The 23,559-nt window shown below is 50.0% G+C and overlaps 1 protein-coding gene across 5 annotated transcripts in view; it reads right to left on the reverse strand.

Moving 5' to 3' along the window:
- The window catches only part of SHANK3 (SH3 and multiple ankyrin repeat domains 3), a 59,237-nt gene that overhangs the window by 16,535 nt on the left and 19,143 nt on the right, over window positions 1-23,559 (reverse strand). For all 5 annotated transcript variants that reach the window (XM_080939885.1, XM_080939886.1, XM_080939888.1 and 2 more), the window contains 9 exons: window positions 20,706-20,973; window positions 17,891-18,084; window positions 16,822-16,935; window positions 11,268-11,343; window positions 10,976-11,058; window positions 10,488-10,612; window positions 10,262-10,394; window positions 9,289-9,369; window positions 101-231 (listed from right to left, as the gene is read on the reverse strand). In XM_080939885.1, the coding sequence (XP_080796011.1) occupies window positions 101-231; window positions 9,289-9,369; window positions 10,262-10,394; window positions 10,488-10,612; window positions 10,976-11,058; window positions 11,268-11,343; window positions 16,822-16,935; window positions 17,891-18,084; window positions 20,706-20,973 (1,205 nt within the window). The remainder of the gene's footprint in view (window positions 1-100; window positions 232-9,288; window positions 9,370-10,261; window positions 10,395-10,487; window positions 10,613-10,975; window positions 11,059-11,267; window positions 11,344-16,821; window positions 16,936-17,890; window positions 18,085-20,705; window positions 20,974-23,559) is intronic.

Genomic DNA, 23,559 nt, shown 5'->3' on the forward strand with positions numbered 1-23,559 from the left:
TCCAGATAAAGAACTCTTACCTCAGAAGAGAGGTGCATGACCCTCTGATCCCCAGGCCCGGACCTGACCATCCCAGAGCCCTGGCCCAAGGCTGGCTTACGCTGATCTCGGCAGGGGTAATCCTCCGGCTGGTGGGCCGCTGCTTGACAGTGGCTGCCCTTGAGTCAGCATCTGCAATGTCTGGCCTCAGTGTCGGCTCCGCAGCAACTGCCAGGATCTCATCCAACTTCTCTGCACAACCAAAGAGATGCCACCTCAGCCCCAGGGCTGCTACACCCACCTATGCCAGCCTCATGGCACTGGCAGAAGCCAATGACCCCTCCCGACCCCTAGGTCTCTCACCGCTGAGACCTAGATCTTACATTCCATCTGTGCTCCTCAGACCCTAGGTCCCAGTTCCTTCACCAGCCTAGCTCTGTCCTTAAAAAGACCCTGGGTACCTCTGTAGTCACTGCAAGCCACATACTTCCACAGACCACACATACTCCCCTCAAAAGAGAGAGAGAGAGGAATGGTACTTTTGCTTATCAAAAAAAAAAAAAAAAAAAAAAAAAAAAAAAGGTTGTACAGAATTCAGTGTGGTGGCACACCATGTATGATGTCAACTTGACAAAGAATTCAATCAACAAGGGGACCAGCCTCCGGACACACTGCGGGTCGCTTGCAGTGACCACAGAGATAACCATAGGGAGATAGGACTGGGGGGAAGACAGACCCCTTAGATCAGTGCCCCTCACCCAGTGCCTTTTCTCAGCACATGGCCTATCCTCCACCACTTTCTCATAAGCTATTTCTAGTGGGACCACTACCCCAGGGACAGACAGCAATGTTCAAGCAAGAGATGCTGAATGGGTAAGATTATAACCAAGGACCGGACTGGCAAAGAGGAGCTATTTCCTAAGAAGAAAACTCAGGCTGGAGATCTAAGATGGCTTCAATACACAACAGGAGACACAGCTCTTCCTTCTTACCCATGCAGAAAGGCAGCTCCGATGGAATGGGAGGTGTGGAAAGAGGAGAAATCGGTATGGTGTGGAAAAGGGCTCTCCTCTCCAAAAGCCTACTCAAACTCCTCAGACTTCAGATCTATTTTAAGGCTGATGCCTAAGAAGGCTTGGTTGAGAGGCGCCAAGGCAGCCTCGGGCATATTCTTGTCACATCTGCTATAAAATGAAAACCTTTGTGTCTTTATTATTATTATTATTATTATTATTATTATTATTATTATTATTATTATTATTAAAGTTACTGGTTTCAAAATGGGACTTTGGGGGCTGTGGAGATGGTTCCCTGAGTAAGGTGCTTGCTGCACAAGCATGAAGAATGGAGTTCAGACTCCCAACACCCACATAAAAAGCGGAGTGTGGTAGTCTATGTCTTTAACAGACAGGTCCTAGGGACTCCCTGGCCAGACAGTCTAGTCAACATGGTCAGTTCTGAATTCAGTGAAAGAGTCTGTCTCAAAGGGTAAGACAGAGAATGACTGAGGAAGATGCACAGCAGGCAGACCTCTGACCTACACACGTGCCTATGCAGGTGAACGCACACCTGTGCACATACTTATATATGTCACACACTCCCCTCAATAGAGAGAAAAAGTGGTATTTTTCCTTATCAAAAAAAGAAAAAAAGATGTAGGCAGTATGTTTGACCACATATGTTGTCAACTTGACATAGAATCTAATCACCGGGGGCTGGAGAGATGGCTCAGCGGTTAAGAGCACTGACTGTTCTTCCAGAAGGTCCTGAGTTCAATTCCCAGCAACCACATGGGGGCTCACAACCATCTGTAATGGGATCTGATGCCCTCTTCTGGTGTGTCTGAAGATAGCTATAGTGTACTCATATACAATAAATAAATAAATCTTTAAAAAAAAAAAAAAAAAAAGAATCTAATAACCTAGGAGAACAGCCTCCAGACACACTGTGAGGGATTATCATGACTGTGGCGAATGATGTAGGAAGGTCCACCTTCAACTCCGGCCACACCATTTCCCCCAAACCACTCAAAACCAAACAAACAAACAAGAACAGCAAAAAAAAAAAAAAAAAAAAAAAAAAAAAAAAAAAAAAAAAAAAAACCTGAATGCTGACCACTCTCTTCTTCCCGACTAGAGATGGAAAAGCCCTCAAACTGGGAGCCAAATAAAAATAAACCCTTTCTCGCTCAAGCATTTCATTTCATTGTATTTTATCATGGCAGCAGGAAAAGAAATCCTGTAATCCCATTCTCGGGAGGCTGAGGCAAGATTTAGTTTGAAATCAGACTAAACTACAAGAGAAAACCATTTCAGCAGGGGAAACGGTTCAGAGACCTTTAAAAGGTGTCTGAAGGTGTCTGGGACATGGTTATAGAGCTCTTGCTCAGAGTCCACTCAGAGTCAGGATGCAGATGGACACTGTAGATTAAGCCAGTGTTTTCCTCTGCCTGACAGCTATAGTAACCTCACTCAGTAGCCTCAGGCTCCACCTGTCCCCAGACCATACCCAATTCTTGAAGGCTATGCCCATCATCAGGGGACATTTGTCCTAAACACCCTTCCACCTTCAAAGTACCACTGCTGAGGGACTTCTGTGGTCTGCCAGGACATCTTGTGTTCTTTTCAAGCCCAACCCCCAAGATGCTCTCACCAGTACCTACTGCTTCTATCTAATTTAACAGTTGTTGTGTAGAGGTTAATTAACCCCCAAGGCTATCTTATTACGTAGCATATCGAGCCCCCCACCTTGTACACTGGCTCTGTTTAGATGTATACCTCTGAGAGCCGGTACCTTCGCCTAGTAAAACAGTCACGAGCAGCGTCTACCTCATATAGGTCTAGGGGAAATTAGCACAGAGAAGCCCACACCCTTGCTAGCCGATGTAGCCCACACTGGCCACTGCAGATGCTGAGGATACAGCCAGCACATTGGCCTCATCTTCACTAACGATTCATGGGTTCCTCAGAGAGAGAATACTCTGCCCCACTGGAAGACTGAACGATGTAGTACTTAGCCAACAAAGTTCCCACTGTCAAGAAACGGGTAGGGCCCAAGCCTGGCTTGCAGTATCACCAGGTGACAGTGCAGAGACAGATGCAAAAGGCCTTCCCACCTGTCTTTGTACGGAGATGAGTCACTCCCTTTGGAAAAGGTGAAACCACAACCCTGAACAGGTCCTAGGTGATATACAGTATGTGCCCAGTTTCACGTGACGACTGCTGTGACCACCTCAACACTGTTCTCCTGTTTCCCAGGGACCAAATGGCAGGCATAGAACATCACCCCAGATCACAGACCCTTACGGCCACCCAGCCCAGAAAGCGAAGAAGTAAAGACAAAAGGAGAAAGAGCCGTCCAAGGCGCAGTGCACAGTGACGTTTCCTACCAAGGCACAGTCACCTGAGCCATGGACTTAAGAGATTGTATGTCTCTGTAAAAGAAAAAAAAAAACTTAAAAAACTGAAATTACGTATGAAAAGTTGGGCATTTTTTCCCAACATAAATCCACCGCAAAACTAGAAGAAAAAAAAATACATAACCCCAAATGGTTTTAGATATTTAAAATTTAAATGAAACCCTTCAGGAACCGAGTACAGCCATTCCCACCAGCTTTCCACACCCACCTCACCTTTGGGTGCAGGGCAGAGCTTGTTGGGAACCCAAACAGGGATAAAAAGAAAAGTCTGAGGAAGTGACGAATCAGCCATTTCCCACACAGCTGGAAGAAATGTGTGACCACAGCCTAGCATCCTGGGCTATCACACAGCTAGAATACAGCTCTTAACAAAAAGAGAGTGGGGGTGGGGAAATCCTACTGGTCATATTGCTGTGAGCCAGAGATGGCTCCTCTACCCAGGCAAAGTCCAGTACATCAGAAGTTAAGAGAGAGGAAGATGCTGGATGCACAAATCCACACGCCCTTGGCTTTGGGCACATCTGAACCTGAGTCCTATCCACTCAAGAGACAGAAGCAACATTAGATTCCAGGTAAGACGTTCCCAGATATTGGGCCTCAGTACCCAGTTCATATCTCTGCCCCCACACAGACAGTGTTCCCTGCAGCCATGCTGGACACACAAGTCATGTGACAAAGGGCCTCAAAGGACACGGGGTGGGGGTTGGAACCTGAAGAGGAGATAGTGAACTCAACAGCCAACCGGTGGAGGTAGGGTTCTGAGAGGGGGAAGTTCAGTTCTTTTCTCAGAGCCACCAGATTCAAACTCCTATCTGAAGCAGCTCTGCTCTGGGCTGCAACTCAACCAGCATGAAGCCGGCTTAGGGGAAGGAAAATACAAAATACAGCATGGAGCACAGCTGAGCACCCTGATGCTTTCATCCCAACACAGCCCAAGCACCTCACTCCTCCAAACTCCGCAGACTGACCCCCTCCCCAACTCTGCCCCCCCAGTAAGTTCTCTCACTTTCTCCCCACTACACTATCTTCCACAGTTACATCCCTAGATCGCCTGAATCCACGAAGACTATGGCTGTGCTCTCCCCCAGGGATTCCCCCTGGGAACTCCTTTACCATGTCTCTACCATATCCCCAAGCAGGACCAAGAAAGTACTGCAGACTCCAGACCACTCTGACTTGGACATATCACACACCAGCACCCCTTGGTAGGGACAGGCAGGCCAGGCCTAGAATCACAGGAGTAAACTTACCCCCTTTCCTTCTCCGGATGGAAGCTTAGAATCGAGAAACAGAGCAAAGAGAGTTAAGAGGAAGACTTTACGGCATGGCCCCTGGACCACTCTGCACAGTGATTTCTGGACCCTGGTCTCCACACCCCCACCTCCCCGACAACCAGGTTCCACGGGTCTGTCCCCATCTATATCTCCTTCTGAGACCAGGCGCACAAGCCTACCAATGCTCTAAAACTAGAATAGAACAAGCAAAAGCAGGAATATACACACATGCATACTCACAAGCATGTACACGCACGCGTGCGCGCACGCACACAAACGCACACATGCACACAGGGAGATGTGCACAATTAAACTGTACTTGAAGCAGCCAAGTGTTTGTTCTGAACAAACTGTAAAAACAAAATTTCAAAAGTCCACTATTCCCCGAGGTGGTCACCTTTGAACACTCTGTACTGAGATTTTTGTTTGTTTTGGGTTTTGTTTTGTTTTGGTTTTGGTACTGCAGAGGGAACCCAGAGCCTTGAACATGCTGCTCAAACGCTGAATTACTGATACACGTCTCCATATCCCAAAGCGGGTTTGTCACCGCAAAGCAGGATGCATATTTGGTAAAGAAATCTCTTCTGATGTAAAGCAGAAGCAGGGACCTACACTGACCTCCCTTATCAAAGAAGAAAGACCCAGAAATTGAGGGAAGTCTTCATTTCACCTAAATAAATGAACAGGAACAGCTTGACCACACTAGGTCCCTGATAGCCCATGTCCCTGACTCATGCTGATCCTGTGTGTACTTGGTAAAGAACCCCAGACTAGAAAAAGGAAGGGGGTGATCTACTCTTCTTCCTCCTTAGCCCTGTCTCTTATGAACAGCCCTTTTTCTTCTTCTTCTTCTTCTTCTTCTTTTTTTTTTTTTTTTTTTTTTTTTTTTTTGAGATGTGGTCCAGATTGACATTGAACTCACAGTCTGTAGCCCAGACAGGCCTGAAACTCACAGCAATCCTCCTGCCTCAACCCCCTGAGCAATAGGTACATGCCACACCACAGAGCTCTCCCAACAATTTCTGCCAGACACCACCACTTCCATCTTATTGAACGAGTTAATTTAATTTGGATCAGCCTCTGCTCACTTCCATTAATTCCCAAGAACTCAACCCACTTCCTCCTACCTCACCCTGCCTCCTCCTCTACACAGCGGGAGCCTCAGCCCCTTCACCCACTTCCCCCTCACCTCACACTGGTTTCTTCCGTCCTGGTGCTCTGGTTATCTTTGTGATAAACATGGTTCCTAAAGGGTTCCACCAGTGACTGGTAGAACGGGTATGTTTGTAACAGTGGTGACTCATGTCTTATTTCTACCTTTTAAAAACATGCTGGAGCAATCTCTGTAATCCTAGAGCCCAAAAGGTACAGGTAGTTCGACAGCTGCCTAGACTACAGAATCACCCTCTCTCAATCAAACAAAGCAAAGAACAAACCGTGAATGATGGGATGCTTGGGGAATCTGGAGAACTCCATCCTGCTCTGCCTCCCTCAAATCAGACATTCCCAGAAGGACCAGGTCACTTCCCAAGATAGTTAGTTGTCTGAGTCAGGGCAGTTTACTGAGCCCCTGACTTTGTCTTTTCTTCAAACATAGGACCATTTAGAACCTGGTTCCAGTTTCAATAGCTATGACCCTTGGTGCAAAAGTATGGGCAGAGGTACCAGCTGAGTTGCTCCCATACCGCTCCCAGACTCTGCTAAGGAATACCATGATACCCTGCTCCTCCGGCCCACCAAGATCTGTAACTAGAGTTACAACCACAGTTAGAGTTTTGGGGCTCCCATTTCTACAGGCAAAAGCCATAGCCAGACTGAGTTCTAATCCCACAGCAGCCTCTAGGGTCCTGGAGTGCAGAATTCAGGATGAATAACACCTCTTAGTAGGAAGTAGGAAGGGCCCATCTGATTGGGTATTAGAGCAGCTTCTAGCAAGAGACTCCAGGACTATATGCCAAGGTCCAATCAGACCCAGTTGTCTATCATATTAGTTTATTGATCCATGCCATAGGTCTACTCTGTATAACTGACCTGAGTCAGAGTTAGACCCTAGGGCCTGAAGTCTGTGGGTGTCCCTGGGGTGTCCCTGTTCTCTTGAGTCAACCAGTTTGGCTAGGGTGATTTCCATCATCTTCTGTCTCTCACTGCTGATGAAGCCGAAAGTCAAACCATTGCTCACTCTGAGCCACTAACGCCCCCTACTGGCGCTGGTATTTTTAAACATTTTTCTGCCTGTCTGTGGCGTCTTAAATTTCTACTCTGACAGATCATATTGATTTGTGACATACTTCTTCAGAAAGGAGTCTTATATTTCTGTGTGCCTTTGGGAGATCCTTGGCCTTTCTATTTATCTCCTCTGGAATCCCTATCAAGTAGATGTTGAGGTCTCCTTGTTTGTCCTCGGGCCTTCTAACTTGTCCTTGATGGCCACCTCATCAGCTTCCTAAGCTGATTCTGGGTGGCCTCAGACTGATGCCCTCGCTCACTGTAATGTTTTTTGGAGTCTGTGTCTCCAAAGCCACAGACTGTCCTCTGTGTAACTTTCTTGTTTGTTTGTTTCAGTAAGTTAGGGATCATCCCAAACTTGCTCGCTGATCTTGTTCATCTTACCCTGTTAATTTCACTAATTCTGTGACACTCCCTGCCTTTATATAACTGAAATCTTTTACTTTACTCTCATGCTCCTATCTCCAGTTCTCAAAAAAAAAAAAAGAAAGAAAGAAAGAAAGAAAGAAAGAAAGAAAGAAAGAAAAGAAAAGAAAAGAAAAGAAAGAAAAGTTTTAGGCTATTTTGAGTGTTCCTGTCTGCATGTATGCAGGTGCACCATGATCACACCTGGTCCTGAGAGGTGAGGAGGGTTGAATGGTTCAGACCCACTGTGTGGGTGCTGGGAACCAAACCTGGGTCCTCTTTAAGAGCAACAAGCTCTCTTGAGTGCTGACCCATCACTCCGGGCCCCCCTCCTTTTTATACTAATCTCAGAGTCTACAGCTACTTCTGGCTTTAACAAGTCCACAGCACATCTTCCTAGCTTTACAGGGGCTTCAGGCTGCAGCAGTGCCCCGGAGGAGCGCCATCAGGAACTAGAAGCTTCCGGTTCCTATTCCTTTGGCTTCGACTTCCTGCTTTACTTCTGAAGCCACAGTATTCCTCCTCCTTTACACTATCTGTAATTTTTACTTATTCAAAGTTTTTTATCCGAGAAGATCCTGCTCACGTCAGTCCCCTCTGTCCCGGTAACTGTGTCCCAAACTAAACTACACTCCAGTCAAGGCACCTGCTTGGAATGTAACAGCTCAGCCTACGACCGGGTCCATAAGCAAAGACAGGGATGCTCTGAGAGCCCGGATAAGGGTTTCCTATCATGGCTGAAGCCAGAGGAAAGTCGTGGAATTAGACTAGACTCAGACCACAAAAGCAAAGAGAGTTTCAATCTGTCACATGTATTAGAATGTACCTACCACAGGACTGTTGACAGTTAGGATGCACCCACAAGAAGGCTCTTAACACTCAAACACATTAGCACATGCCGCAAGGACAAGAAAACCACATATATCTGCACATGCCTATGATGAGCCTAATAACAGTCCTATGTGTCAAGATGTGATCATGCATATAGGACATACCTATGACGAGGCTGGTAAATGTCACATATCAGGACATGGCTGTGAATATGAGACATGCCCATGACAAGGTTAACTGGCATATGTGTCAAAATAATGTCACGCATATGGGACATGCCCATGACAAGGCTGGTAACTAATGTGCGGCTCATGTACATGGGACATGTCCGTGGTGAGGCTGGATACTTGTATACATGTCAGAACATCATAGTCATGTACACGAGACATACCTACAACAAGGCTGGTAACTGTCCTACATGTGCACATGCACACAGAATGTGTTATGCATATGGGCATAATAAAGCTGGCAAGCTGGCAACTGCCCTGTCAGGATGGGGTCATGTGTACCAGGACATGCCCACAATGAGGCTGTTGGTAGTCAGCCTGGGACTGTATCCAATAAAGGCTAACACACTTTTGGTCCACCTCCTGCAGTTCACAAGGCCCCAACCCCTCACCGTGTTAGAAATTGCTCACAAATTCCTCTACGGGGTCAGTAGTCTCACTTGGCAGAGAAGTGAGCAGGTACCAACCGAGAAAAACACAAAGGCAACCCGGTTCGTGCCAGGCAGACCCAGGAGCAGACTCTAGGTTGCCTACCCCTGCTCTCTGCCAGCTGAATTGAAATGCAAGAGCAAAGTCTAAGTGGAAAAGCACAGAACCAGGGACAGCGCTCACACACACATGCATGTACATGCATGCAGGCATGCTACAGGGCCAGACCTTGTTCCCCAGCCATCTGTCCTCATTGTCCCTGCCCAACTCCGGCTCCTCACGCTGCCCTGAGTCCTCAGCTCCTCATTTGCTATCACATTCCTCACCCAAGGCACCTACTTTCCCCATCGCTCCAGTCCCAGCCCTAACTGCTGATCTGCCTCCGAACCCTTCTGTTCTCGACCTGGCCTGAACCCCAGCTCCGTACCTCTGCCCTCCCATGCCACCTGCATCCACCCCCACTTCGGCCACTCACCCACCACCCGCCCGAAATACTCACCGAGTTCCTCGAGCTCAGCCGTCATGGACTTGGACCGCAGGGTCAGCGTGGTGCTGGGGGCCCTCTTTGGGGGTGGTGGGGCTGCAAAGAAGAGGGAGGCCTTGGCCCTCCGGTCTAGCAGCAGGCGGCGCGGTGTGGCCAGGTGCAAGTGCCACTTGCGCTCCACCGCCTGGACCTCCTCGTGCTCTCTCGAAGACGAGTCACACTGTGCCAAGATCTTGTTCAGGCTGCGGCTAGATGCAAACTTCTTCATGGCGTTAGGCACTCGGGGAGCAGTGGAGCCAGGGCAGTCGGGCCCCTAGGGCCCTTAAGACTCCCAGGACCAAGGCCTCAAATGGTAGTAAAAGCACCAGCAAAGGTTAGGATGCTGGCTGGTTCTGCTCTGAGGATCCACCCTGCGGGCTCCAAGGCCCCAGTGAGTGGGCACCACCCATGGGGGCTGGGTAGATCTCCTGCCAGACTAGCTCCTGCTGCCTACAGCACCCCAGGCCCAGGTACCACTGCTCTTAGTGAGACCCAAGTGTTATCCTGGCAAGCGGCACACCTGGGCAGGGCCGGCAGCAAAGCCTCTTAGGCCCAGGCTGTGCCGCCGCGTCTTTGGCGTCGGCGCGGGGAGAAGACGCTTTTCCTCTTCCCTCAGGTGCCGCCTCCCCCTTCCCTGCACAATAAGCAGCAGCAGCAGCAGCAGCGTCAACCTCACAGTTGCCATGACAACCCGGCCTCCAGGCAGCTGCTGGCGTCGGGAAGGAGGGCTCTGCCATACCAAGGCTGGGGGGATTCACAGAAGAAGGGGAGAGGTATCTGAGGAGGTATCTGATCAGGGAGTCAGAGGCCTGGTCAGAGGTCAGCAAATAAGGGCATTTTATCTGATCTCAGGCAGAAATGTGGATGCCAGCAGTGTAGGATCAGAGATGGGGAGAGGAACGTGAGCCTAAAGTCAAAGGTCTGAAAGGCCAGCAATAGGAACCCTCACCTCTGCGCCGAGCACCATCCTCCTCTGGTTTCCTGGTCACAGACACAACCTTCATGACCAGGCGGTTACCACCCTGACGGATGAGACCCACCACTTGCTTGTGTCCAACCTTCACGACGTTCACTCCGTTCACCTGGGATAGACAAGCAGCTAGGTAGTGGGCTAACTGTCCCCTCCCCGGATCTCTTTCCCCCTCCTGCTGGGCAGGGTCAGGGTAGGGCCTCACCTCAATGAGGAAGTCCCCAGTTCGAAGCCCAGCCCTCCAGGCCACACCTTCCACATCTACAGACTCAAGGTATTGGAGCGCAGGGAAGGCAGGTGTGGGTGTAAACTCCTCAATGGGGGTCTCTGCTGCAAGGAGAGCAAGATAAAAGGCATTCACAAGCATAGGTAGTATCACGAAGTCCCACAGAGCCACCTGACCACTAAGGCATAGCAACCCAGGGTAGGGTAGCCAACAGGTAGGGATACCCAAACCACTGCACATCCCTCCGTGAACTCCCACATCTACCCTCAGCAAAAAGATCTCTGTTCCACCAAGAGTGGAGCTCCCTGCAAGGAAATGAGAGGCTAGAACGAGAGGGACCTGCTGCCTTATACCCCAGCACATTGCAAACCAAGTCAAACAACCAGAGAGGTGGGAGGATTTAAAAGGGAGTAAGGGGTAGAGGCAGGTCACAGAAGATATTGACCCCCAAAATCTACATCCATTACCTTTGGCTCCCCGGAGAACAAAGCCAAAACCCTCGTGGTCCCGTTTTTGCAGGATAGCCACCTTGTCATCGATGACATAATCACTGGCAAATGAAAGCAAAGATGAGTGAAGGGAATTTGCAGGCTGAACCTACAGGTCCCATACTCACTAGACAACTCAGAATGGCAAAGGCACAACAAGCTAACCGGCCACTCCTTGCCTACCTCCCACCTCCCCATACCCTGACTTCCTCTTTATTTGGACACACAAGACCCAGCTAGTGCCCCTGCCTGTCCACACCCCTGCCAGTACCTGTGTGAAGTGAGGCTGTCATAGGAACCCACAGTGTAGTGGCGGAAAAGGCGTTTCGTCCGGTCCTCTCGGGTTTCTGGAGGGAGCATCAGAGGCTAAGACATGGTCATGGCCCTCTACCTAGCTGTACCACCCCCAACTGTGCTGATCAGTCTCTGCCCCCACACACTCTGGGCCTAGATGTAGGTGGAGATGGGACTGGGGGCAAATCCTAGGACCCATGGCCTGCAAGTCCTAAGGAAGTAAGGCTCAGATAACCATACATGAAATTCTGGCCTCTGGGAGTTACAGCCAAGGGAAACCAACACTGCTCATTTCTCCTCGCTTAACATGCACAGAAAACCATTCAAGGCCAGGCTGGTCCAGTCTGCAAGCCTTAGAGCTGAGAGTATATGTATGTGTGCCTCACAGTCGGGTATAAATGCTGTGTGTGTCAAATGAGAGCCATGTCTGCTATCTGTATGTGAACACAGGATTTAGCAACAGACGTGTTTGTGTAAGCCACAGTGTATACAGGTGTTGAGCTCATGCACATGCCTGTGCTGTGCTATCAGCCTACATGTGCAACGGTATGGAAGCATCCCAACGTGTTTGCTGATGTCCTCACAGCAGCCAGGTACACAAATTCAAAGGAAGAAGAAAGAGATCATAAGGTGTTCAGTCCCCTGCCCTGACTGTATTGCACAGGACTATATTCATATCTGTCTTTTGATCTCAAAGTTGTTCGTGGACCCTATGGAGCTGACCAGGACATATCTCCTGCTGAACCTCACTTAGCCTTGTAGATTACCTGAAAGTTCAAATCTACAACCAAATCTTAAGCTTCAGAATGGTTCCTCTGGCTGCACTTGCGGTACCTCAGACAGCCTCAAGATGGCACCACCACAGTTTTCAATTTCACCCCTCAGCTATATAGGACTTCCCAAGACTCTTTTTTTTAACTTCAACAACCCTTCACCTACGGGGCACTGCTTATGTTAGAATAGAGCAAAGTCTCAACCTTTAAGGAGTTAATAAGCTATCCCGGGAAGTGGAATCAACAAGCATGAACTATAAAAAACGCCAGCTAGCGGGAGAAAAGCAAGCAGGAAAGGGAATGTCTGAGCACAGTTCTAGGGATAGCCACGGCTTCATCAGAAAGAAGAGCTGAGCAGGTCGAAGGAGCAGCCTGTAGATATGAGAGTGCAGGGCTTCTGGGGATGAGGCAAGCAAAGCAAAGGCCATGTCCTGAACTGTGTGGACTCTGGGCAGCAAGAGCAGAGGGAAGCGCGGGGAGAAAAAAAAAATGAGATCAGGAGGAAACTGGGAGCTTTTTAAAAGGTAGGCTCTGCATTGTTTTGAGTTTTTAAAAGACTGTTTTTTACTTCATGCGTTTTCCTACACACACACACACACACACACACACACTTACGTGTGTGTGCGCGTGTGTATCACGTGTATGCTTGGTGCATTCACAGGCCTGAAGAGGGAGTTGGATCCCCTGGAGCCAGAGTTATAGAGAACCCTGTGGGTGCTGGTGTCAGAGTGCTACAGTATCCTACTTTGATCTGTTTTTGGTTTCGTTTTGTCTTGTTTTTTGAGACAAGATAACACTACATACTGTCTGAGCCTTGAACTTGGGATTATCTGTCTCGGTCTTCTGAGTGCTAGGATTAGAGGCATACACTCAGCAGAAATATACAGCTAGCTCATTTATGGCCAGTCTTCTCAGCAACTACAAGCTCCCTAAAGTGAAAGACTAGATGCAATTGCTCCTGTGGTCCCAGTGCCCAACAGAGCACCTGGGTAGGTGAGTGTGTGAATGGGTGATTCGTGCACACACAATGGATGAACGTAGGAAGAGAAGGAAGATAACCCAAAAAGTAAATGTGTAGACAAATGGGCCGGTTGCTGAAGGTTTGAGGGAATATTGGATGAGCCAAAGGATATTCAGCTCCACGAGTGGATGGACAGATGAACCGATGGATGGACAGATGAACCGATGGATGGACAGATGGACCGATGGATGGACCGATGGATGGACTGATGGATGGACCGATGGATGGATGGATGGATGGATGGATGGATGGATGGATGGATGGATGGATGGATGGATGGACAGATGAACCAATGGATGGATGGATGGATGGACCGATGGATGGACCAATGGATGGATGGATGGATGGATGGATGGATGGATGGATGGATGGATGGGCAGAGGAAAGGGGAAGCTAGGTGGGCTGGGTATGCTGCTGGCTAACTAGGTGGGCAGGAGGTGAGTTAACAGGCAGATGGACAGAAACAGGGTGGAGCAATGTTTAGTGGGTCTTCACATCAGATGACATGGCCATCAAGGAAAGTACTAGTCCAAACTTCAGGTCCCTCCCACTTGGCGTGAGATAAGTTAACTGTAACATCTGAACCTCTCTTTCCACAGTAGGAAAAGTCATGTTGGGAACTCACTGAGTTCTAATAGCCTGTTTGATTAGGTTCTAAGAGCCTCATTCTGGCCACATCGACTTGCTTTCTTACCCCTTCCCATTTGCCCTACTCAGACTAAGAGACAAACATACACTTGCTACCCGGTCCCAGGTGAAGCCTCACCATCATAGACGAGGGTTCTCAAACTCTACTCAATCTCTCTTAACCTCAAGCATATCTTTTTTCAGGCTGACCCAGTCAGAGGTACAGCATGCTAGCTGAACCATGTCTGGGAACCCTGCAGTGGACAGGAAGCTTCAGGTCCCACCACTTCCATACTAGTATGACCTTGACTCACCCCTACCCACCTCTCTGCTCCACCCTGCCCAGATCTTAACCCTAGAAGATATGCACGGTTAAGCAGTCTCATCCTGGTCGGGTCCCATTTCAAAGCATCTTGTTTTTAAATCATTATCAACCACACAAACTATTTATTATGTAACACAGATTCGTGTTCTGGTTTTTATTAATCACACACAGGGACAGCCAGCTGAAAGGAATGTGCCCAGCACCAGCTCCCAAGTGGAACATTCTCTCCAAGTGGAAAGAGGAAGGCAAACTGTATGAGAGGGTATGTTAGGCCTTGGGATTCTTACACTAACTGGCCTCAGCATCGCCTACCCTCAGCATCCCTCAACTCCCTCAGCGCTGCAGGAGGCCAGCCTCTTGGCTCAGGTAAAGACCAGGACTTGTGTCCTATGAGATGCTGACCTAACTTCTGTATCAGCACAGCTACTGTCCTTGGTCTTTCCAAGTCCTCCTTCGTTCCCCACTCTGGTTCCTGAATCAGAATCTGGGGGTGCAAGGGGCTGTTGAGAACAGGTTCCTGTTGCTAGAATGTCCTCTACTCTCTAGCACAACTCAGCCTAAGTCCCAGACAAAAATTTCTGCCCAGAGCACCAGGACGGACACTGTAGCTGGGTCAGGGGGAAGCCACTATTGCGCCTACACATTCCCAAACGGCAGCCCCTGCAGGGTCCTCACCATATAGCCACAAATGTCGCTTCCATTCATCTGGTACTTTTGAACCCCACTGTCTCAGGTCATCTATGACAGTGATGGCCCTGTTAAGGTGGCCTGTGGTTGCTAGAATGTCTCCAGCTCCATCACCCCCACATCAGCTGTTCTGTGACCCTCTCCTGTCCCTGTGACCTTGACACACCCTACTCACCTCTCTGCCTTGCCCAGGTCTTGATCTTGGCCCTAATATATCTGCTTGGACAGCTCCTACTTCAACATTCCTCTTTAGGTGACAAGACTCATACAACCCCACTCCAGCTTTGCCATTCCTTACCAAGCTAACTGCTTACAGAGCAAAACAAAGAACAAAAACCCCTGCCCCTTGTGGGTAATGACATCCCAGAAACATGCTAAACATCGTCCCCAACCTCCCAGGATTGCTAGGATATGTCCACAGCTTCATTCATACAGAAATGCTAAAAACCATGTCTGGCACTGCTCAAATACAGAAGTTGGCAGCCGGCATAGTTCTAGAATGCTGTGTTAGATCTCTATAAACATGAGGAACCCATCTGCAAATTACCCAGAGAATTCATCCTAAACAACACCTTTGCTTTGAGCCTTTTTTTTCCCCCTTTAGGCTTCCTCAGGCTAATTCTGGATCTTCCCTCTCAGTGGCTTGTGCATGGGGGTGGGGGGGGTTTACACTTGCCATAACTACCAACAGTCAGCACAAGGTCCAGCTTGAAGCCAAACTGACAAACATCTGCTCCTCTTGGATTCTGACTCCAACTCAAACCCCTCTCCTTCCTCGGCTTCAGAACAAGGTCCAGATGTTCCTGGATCCAAAGTTCTCAGAACCTTACCCCATCCTTAGGGAATGCATGAGATTAGCTCCTGTTCAACAGGTGTGCAGACCCTGCCCCTTGTCTTTTACTCTGTCCTGTTGGAACTAGGCCCCGAACCTCTAAAATCATCTCCACCTGGATGACACATCTACTCTCCATAGGCAGCGAATAAATGCAGCCATCTCCCTCTATTCTCCCAGCCACCAGCAAAGCCATGGAGGCAGGAAAACGATTACGCCGTGTAAGAAAGCAAGGCACCTAGCCAGCAGTAGGTCAGCAATTGAGTTCCTGTATAACCTAGGTATCCATCAAATTTGACACGGGGCCAAAGTTCCTGGCCACATGATTGTGAGGTCCCCTGGGAAACTGCCAACTTAGGGTAGGGACCACCATAACCCAGAGCTGAAGCTTTCTATGTGTAGAGAAAGGAACACACGTACCCTGATCCAGACATACCACTGATAATCACCTCAGAGTTCATTTGTCCTTCCCACTCTCTGTGCTGGACACAAGACAATTGATCTTGTGGCTTCCCAGAATACCCGAGGGCTCAATGAAAGAGGATAATACCCCAGACAGGAAACCAGCCCTCACAGGGGACTCCAGAGGACCAGCCACTGTCACCACTTCACCAGCACCTAAAGGGATCCTTCCTAGAAATCCAGCCATTCAGCAAGATTGGACCACAGTTCCTCGGCAGCCCCAGGAGCTGCAACCTTTACCTCACTTCTCTATAAGAACAGGGGCCATCCTTCATCAGCTTCCCTCAGACCATCCCAACCCCAGGTACCCCGAACCACTCCTTGGGGCCCAACTGGCCTCATTTCCTCTTAGCTGGCCCATGCCTCCTGCTCTGCCCACTTGGACAATCTGTCCACTTTGGAAAAACGCCTCTTTTCTCACACTGACCTCCTTAACTTATGTGCCAGACACGCATGAATTGGAAGCTCCACGGACCTGGTACTTCCGAGAAGAATGTACCAGAGGGGTGGTCACCGTCACCGGAGACTAGTGTGCCAACATGCAGACAGGGCGTGACCATGAGTGTATCCTTCTAAAGCTGGCATGGCAAAGGTTCTCCACTGTCAGATCCACATACCCAGGTTCCTAGGAACACGTATGCTTGCCCACCATGCGTATGTGCAAATGTGAACGTTACCTTGAGTGTGCTTGAGCTTACGCCTCGATCTTAGTGAGATGTCGAGATTTGTTACCAAGAAGACCAAAGGGAGACGAGAAGCGTCTGCCCTTTGGGAGGTGTCTCAGCAAACACTGGGGTCACTTACCGTGCCGTGTGTCATATTGTCGCATCTGTACTTCCTCCACACAGTCAGCTGGGAACCAGCCCGTACGGCCCTTCACGGTTCCCTCCCAGAAACCGCCCTCCCCAATGCTGAGCACTAGGGAAAGAAGCCAGACAGGTCATCAGGGCAAAGGGAGACAGCGGGACACCCACTTCCCTGCCACCTGAGGCTCAGGGTTTGCCCACGACCCTGACCCTTGCTCTCTTTCCAAACCAACCCCCCTCCCAGCATTTTCCCCTGGGAAGATTCTGGGATCCACACAGAAGAGAACTGAACAGATGGCCTCAGCAAAGGACGGACATATGGGGGACAGACAGACACAGATGGATGCATTCGAAGAGGACAGAGGCAGGAACAGGGGCCATACTCTTGCTCCTGCCCACAGTGACCACTTCCCCCCAACCATGGTAACTGACATCCACCCGAGAGTCACTGACCAGAGCTCAGGGTCACTGCGAGGCAGACAGTGGAGCAAGCCACATTGTATACCAGGAGGGCCAGTGTCCACAACTATTTCTACCTCACAGAGTGTGCCCAAGGTAGGAACCCAATAACAGCAGAGAACCCCATGATGGGGGGGGCGGGGGTAGGAGGGTGCTTGTCTTGCCCATCCATGGAAGAAATGTGTGCTGTACACAGTCAACACAACTGTTACAGATCTCCCGAAGATGGCAAGCCCCCCTCACCTGTATCCCAAGGATTGTCAATGAAGACGCCCCAGAAGTGACACAGGAACCCCACAAAGCGTGGGAGCTCTGGAATGGGTTAGGGTCCTTCCAACGCAAAGACCCAGTTGTCGTTGGCCCCCATCGGAACAAGAACCGCCCCAAAAGAGCCAAGCCTCTAACCATGACAGCGCTAGAGCTTCATGCCAGGAACCCATAAAACCAGGGCCAGAGACTGAGACCCCCGGCACAGCAGCTTGCCGGAATGATCCAGGGACACCCCAACCCCAGAGACCGCCCCCCCAAATGGTAATGAAATAGGCCCTGTGCCCCGGGGCCCGCCCCCCAACCCGGCTCGCGCCCCTCACCCCGCCCGCGCCCCTCACCCTTCACGGCCTCGCCGCGGTGCAGCGGGATCTCGCCCTCGCCCTGCGGGCTGTGCGCCTTCACAGCGATGAACTTGCGGCCGGGGACAGCACTGTAAAGTTTCCGCTTCGGGCCCCGGGGCGGCGGCGCGGGGGGCGCGGGAGACGCCGGGCCGGGGCCGGGCGCGGGGCCGGATCCGCCGGGCCCGCTGGGGCTGTAGACGAACACGTAGGTGACGGACGCGATGCCGGGGGGCAGCGGGCACGCGAAGCCGGCGCCCGGGGCCTCCATGGCGCACGGCCCGGCCCCGCCGCCGGCCTCACCGCAGCCGCCGCCGCAGCGCCCACCGCCCGCCCGCCGCCCGCCCGCCCGCCGGGGGCCCGGCCCGGGGCCGCTCCATGGGCCGCGCCGCCGCGCCCGGCCCGCTCCCGCCAGCGCACGAGCCGCGCCCGCTCAGGGCTCGGGGGCCGCGGGGCTGCGCTCCCGGGCGCGCCGGGCTCGCTCCATGCCACGGCCGCTCCGCGCCCCGCCTCCTCCGCCAGCTCCTCCCTCTGCGGGCGGCGGCGGCCGGCGCGCCCTGAGTCCGCGGTGCCCCCTGCAGACCCCCCCACGCGGGCGGCTAGAAAGAAACAACCAGGGGCCAGAAGGTGGGCGCACTGGGAGACGGCGGGCAGAACTGCCAGGTAGGAGCTGGAGAAGGGCTGGTACCCAGGCTTCGGGTACCAGGGAAGGGCAGGCGGGGCGCAATGGTCCGGCCTCCTCACACCCTGACCAGCAACATGCACTAAGAGCCCCAATTCTCCTGCCTCTGGGCCTGTCTCCCGTCTTAGACACATGCCCTGTACCCCTATGCTCATTCTATGTTGACCACCTTCCACATACCACTTCTCAGGCTTAGGTATAACAGTCTGAGGTCTTGATCTTCCTTTTTACCCAAAAGCCTGCTTGGACTCCCTAGTACCCAGACAGGCCAAATTCACCTGCTTTGCCGAAGCCATGCTCTCTGACACTTAAGAGATATGCTACACTCTTCCCACCACCTCGAATAATTGTGACCCTGCCCTTTTGGTCAGAGATTAAGTTACTGCCTCAGCTTCAAATTTGCCCTTGTAGGCTCCACTCTGGTGCCGGGGCCAGAACCGGCACACGGTATTTCTGGGCTCTATGCCAGGCTCGGCCAACAAGGAGCCACTGCAGCCCCACTAGGGTCCATGAATGCCCTCCCCCCTTTTTGTTTTCCGACTTGACAGGCAACCTCTGCCTGAGGGTCTCCTTCTCAGCACAACCAACATGCTCTGCCACATCCTGACTGGCAGATCACTGTCACACCAGGTAAGCCCCCTTAACCTGTATCACAAGTCATCTAACTGCTTCTCAGCCAGGAGCTCAGGTAGCTACCTCCTCAGAACCAGTCAGGACCCCTGCTGTCAGATGGGAAGTAGGTAGATGGGGAGCCAGAGACAAGGCTTGTGCACATACGCTATCACGCATGCACACGCACACAAGCATGCATGCCCACATACACACACACACACAGCACTCCAGTCACCTAATAAATGTGGAGAAGAAACAATTCTGCCCTCCCAAAGAGCAGGTGAACCGGAAAGCCTAGACTAGAGGAGTTTATTCTGTGCCAGCTGCAAGTGTAAACAGACACAAATGAAAGGGACCAGTGACCGCCACACGGTTCCACTCGCAAGCACGCAGCCCTCCTGGCCAACCGCAACATCCTAGGATGTGTTCTTCCAGCCACCAAACCTGTTCAATTCTTAGAAAACTCAAGGGGCTGTGCAAAAGCTACATGGGAGAAATGTGATTTTTGGAACGGAACAGACAACCTTGGTGTGGGGGAGGGGGAGGGTCCAATAAGTCTACAGCATGGAAACCAGGCTGCCCAGGCAGGGGGATAATACAGAAGGAAAAGCCTTGTGTAAGCTACATCAAAGGCAAACATCTGTCCCCATGAAAGCTGATTCCTCCTCTGACCCAACCTCGGGGGTGGGGTGGGGGCACCCCAGCCTGCACAATGGTGTTACAGGCCCGGACTGAAGGACAGACATTAACTGAGTGACATGCATTTACCGCTCGGCCCAGTGGGTACATCAACCCGTAGGGCTATCAGAGCCAGCTGACACTGTGAAAACAACAACCTGCTTATGTAACGCCTTCCATCCAACAGACTTCCAAACACCTTCTCTATACCTGGCTCTGGAGGAATAGCAGGAAGCAGGGAAGATAGCCCGGGACCTCAAGGCTCCGGGAATTCAGTGCAACCAGTGGTTAACATAGAGCACAGGGGTCCAAGAAGACTACCCCTCACAGGCACCCCAGGGAGGGATGCTTAAAGGAAACACCTTACACTGTACTGACAGAGGAGCCAGCACAGTGGCCACGCTCGAACCTACAGAGACTAAGAGGCTCCATTCTTTGCTTCCAACTCTTAGATCATAAGGAAGCCAGTAGTGCAAATAGCCTGGTTTCTCAAGGTCCCAGAACTCAGGAGGGAGGTTAAAAGTACTGTTAGTACTGGGGGAGGGAAGGGGGCACAGCCATAACTCTCACCTGTAGGCTTTGAACCTGCACAGAAAGACATTTCCAACCGATTTTCATGCTGTAGCGAGCATCCTAACCACAAGTTGGCTACCCAAAACTCCCCCGGCTGCCCCCCATCCTCAGAGTGAGCCCCTTGCTTCTTCCAGAGATCTGCATGAGTAAAAGCATCACCATGAGCTCCACCACCTCCAGCACCAGCCCATCACTGTGCAGGTACCATGAACTACCTATCCGTCCCTGCCTTCCAGCTCAGGTTTGGTGTAGCCTTCCAGGCCTTCTTACCTGATCTTGTGGCCACCCCTGCCTGCTGAGGGGCCGCTGCTGTCATTCTCCTGCTCACCGTCCCTGTCACGGTCTTTCTCCTCCTGAAGCCTCTGGAGCAGCAGTTGATGAGGGAGGCTTCGGAGAGTGGGCCCAGGAGAAGCTGCAGGCTGATCACCTTTCAGGTTGATATCGCTGGCTGAGCGCTGTAAGGGCCGAGGAGATGCCAAGCCACTCGGGCCAGCCAGACGCCTTCGCTTTGCATAGCTGGGGGTTTCCCTGAATGGCACTGGAGTAGAGAGAGGGGCAGGAGTGAGGTTCGAGATTCATTGATATTTTCTTTTGAATTTTTTTTATATAATTGCGACATTTCTCCTTCTCCTCCCTCCAAACCATCCCGTATTCCGTTCCTTGCTCTCTTTCAAGTTCATGGCCTCTTTTTCCATTGTAATTACATGCACATAGGTATGTGCATGAAGATAAGCCGCTGGGTAAATGGAATGTTACTTGTATGGATGGTTTCAGGGCTGACCACAGATAACGAATGAGTGTGTTCTTCTCTGAGGAAGACTTGTTTCTCCCACTCCCGGCATGCAGTTCTTCATGCAGGGCAACTGATCTTTTAAAACTAAAACTCTGAGCTAGAAGATAGTGCAGTCATTAAAGTGTTTTGTGTGCAAAACTAGGGACCAATCCCCAATCCCCAGCACCCACACAAAAAGCCAGGAATGTTGGCATGTACTTGTAATCCCAGTGCCAGGAATGTGGAGTTAGGCAGATAGATGCCTAGGACTCGCTGGTCAGCCTGCCTAGTGTAGTCATCGAGCCCTAAGCCCTCCCAAGAGACCCTGTCTCCATAATCAATTTGGGGCAGCTCCTGAGGAAAGGCACCCAAGGTTGACTTCTGGCTTCAACACAAATGTTACACACACTTACCTGCATATGCATACACACACATACATACACACACATAAATGAATCCAAAATGTGTTCTAGGAAGTACCCCAATCCCAGAAAAGCAGTTAAGCACACCAATGAAGTCACCACTGGGTGACTACATCCCCACCATGCTCCCGCCAACCGTAACTTCACAGAGAGAGAAGCTTGCTCCTCTTCTCAGCCAGCTAAGGACTTGGAACGGCCCAGATCTGTTGTCAGAAATTCCCATTTTACAGGCTTCAGGATAAAGCAGGCTACATGTGATAAATCTCACCAGACTATTGCTATGTGAGACTATATACTATTGACTATGGCCAGGGAAACTAAAACTAAAAAAAAAAAAAAAAGCATTTTAGACCAGAGCCAAAAAGTATCCTAAAAAGAAGCAGGCAGTAACTATTTCAGGCGCTGCAAACCACAGAGTCTCTACTGCCATATCCCAAACTCTATCTCAGGAGCGTGAAAATTGCCACAAATGGTATGTTAAACAAATGGGTTCACCATTGTTCCAATAAAACTCTATTTTGAAAACACATAACGTGCTGAACTATATGTTACTTAGAAGAGAATCACTTTAGATCCAAAGTCATAAATCTATTGAACGTTAGAATGTTCTTGCTTGCTTGCTTGCTTGCTGGTTATATTTTGAGACACGGTCTCACTATATAGCTCTGGCTGTCCTGGAACTCACTATGTAGACCAGGCTGGCACCAAACCCACAGGATCTGTCTGCCTTTGATTCCCAAGTGCTGGGATTAAAGACATGTGACACTATGCCTGGCTAGAGTTAGAATATTTAAAATAATAATGATAATAGCAGCAATAATAACTCATGTAAATAATAACCAAAAGAGCTGAGTAGAGACTAAGTAAACTTTAAAAGAAAAATCAATAAGCCTAGGAAGATAGCTCATATAGTAAAGTGCTTGATATACATGCACGGATACCTAAGTTCGATCCTCAGCACCAACATAAAGTCAAAGTTGTTGCCTGCACTTATTCCAGAACTGGGAGGCAGAAACAGAAGATCCCTGGGGCTCACTGGCTCGCCAGTCTAATCTAATCAGCAAGCCAGTCCAGTGAGAAAACATGTTTCAACAAGCAAGATTCAGGATGGCTGCCAAGGAATACCACTAGAAGTCGTTGACCTCAGGCATACAAACACATCTGCACACAGACATAGACATACACACACACACCCTAGAGAAAGAGAGATACTTACTGATGTATAATGTATCTTTATGACTTTTGTTACAGTAATTCATCAAGATTAATATTTGAAATGTAAGTAGATATCCAATTAAAAATAAAAAATATAAAAAAGAAAAAATTCCATAAAAAACAATTATTAATATAGACACCAAAAAACATAAAATCAAAACACATAAAATACCACAGATTAAAAAAGAGAAACAGGCAGTTCCACAATAATATCCAAAACCTTCAATACTCATTTCCAGTAATAAATAGAAGATAAAAAAAAGATGGATAAGGCCATAGGAGACAACACAATAAGACCTGAATAACACATCTGGGACATTTCACTTAACAGCAAACGCCTACATTTAAAAGCAGTAAGAAAGTACAGATGTAGTTCAGTGGTATCTTGTCTAGCGCACCCAAATGTCCGGTTCCAGTCCAAGCATTGAAAAAAAAAGAAAAGTAGAAAGACCCAGGCGCGCTGGCACATGTCCATAAGCCCAGCACTGGGGAGGCAAAGGTGGGAAGATCACTGCAAGTTCAAGCCAACAGGACTTCATAACAATAGTTTCTCAGCAACAACAAAAGTATCAGGACACTGCGTGTGGTGGCACACACCTTTAATCCCAACACTGGAGGCAGAGACAGTTAGATCCCTGTGAGTTAGAGACCAGCCTGGTCTACATAGTGAATCCCAGGATGGACAGTTACATAGAGAGAGGACCCTGATAAGGGA

This window comes from Micromys minutus (genome assembly GCF_963924665.1).
Source record: "Micromys minutus genome assembly, chromosome: 27".
Classification (NCBI taxonomy): Eukaryota; Metazoa; Chordata; class Mammalia; order Rodentia; family Muridae; genus Micromys; species Micromys minutus.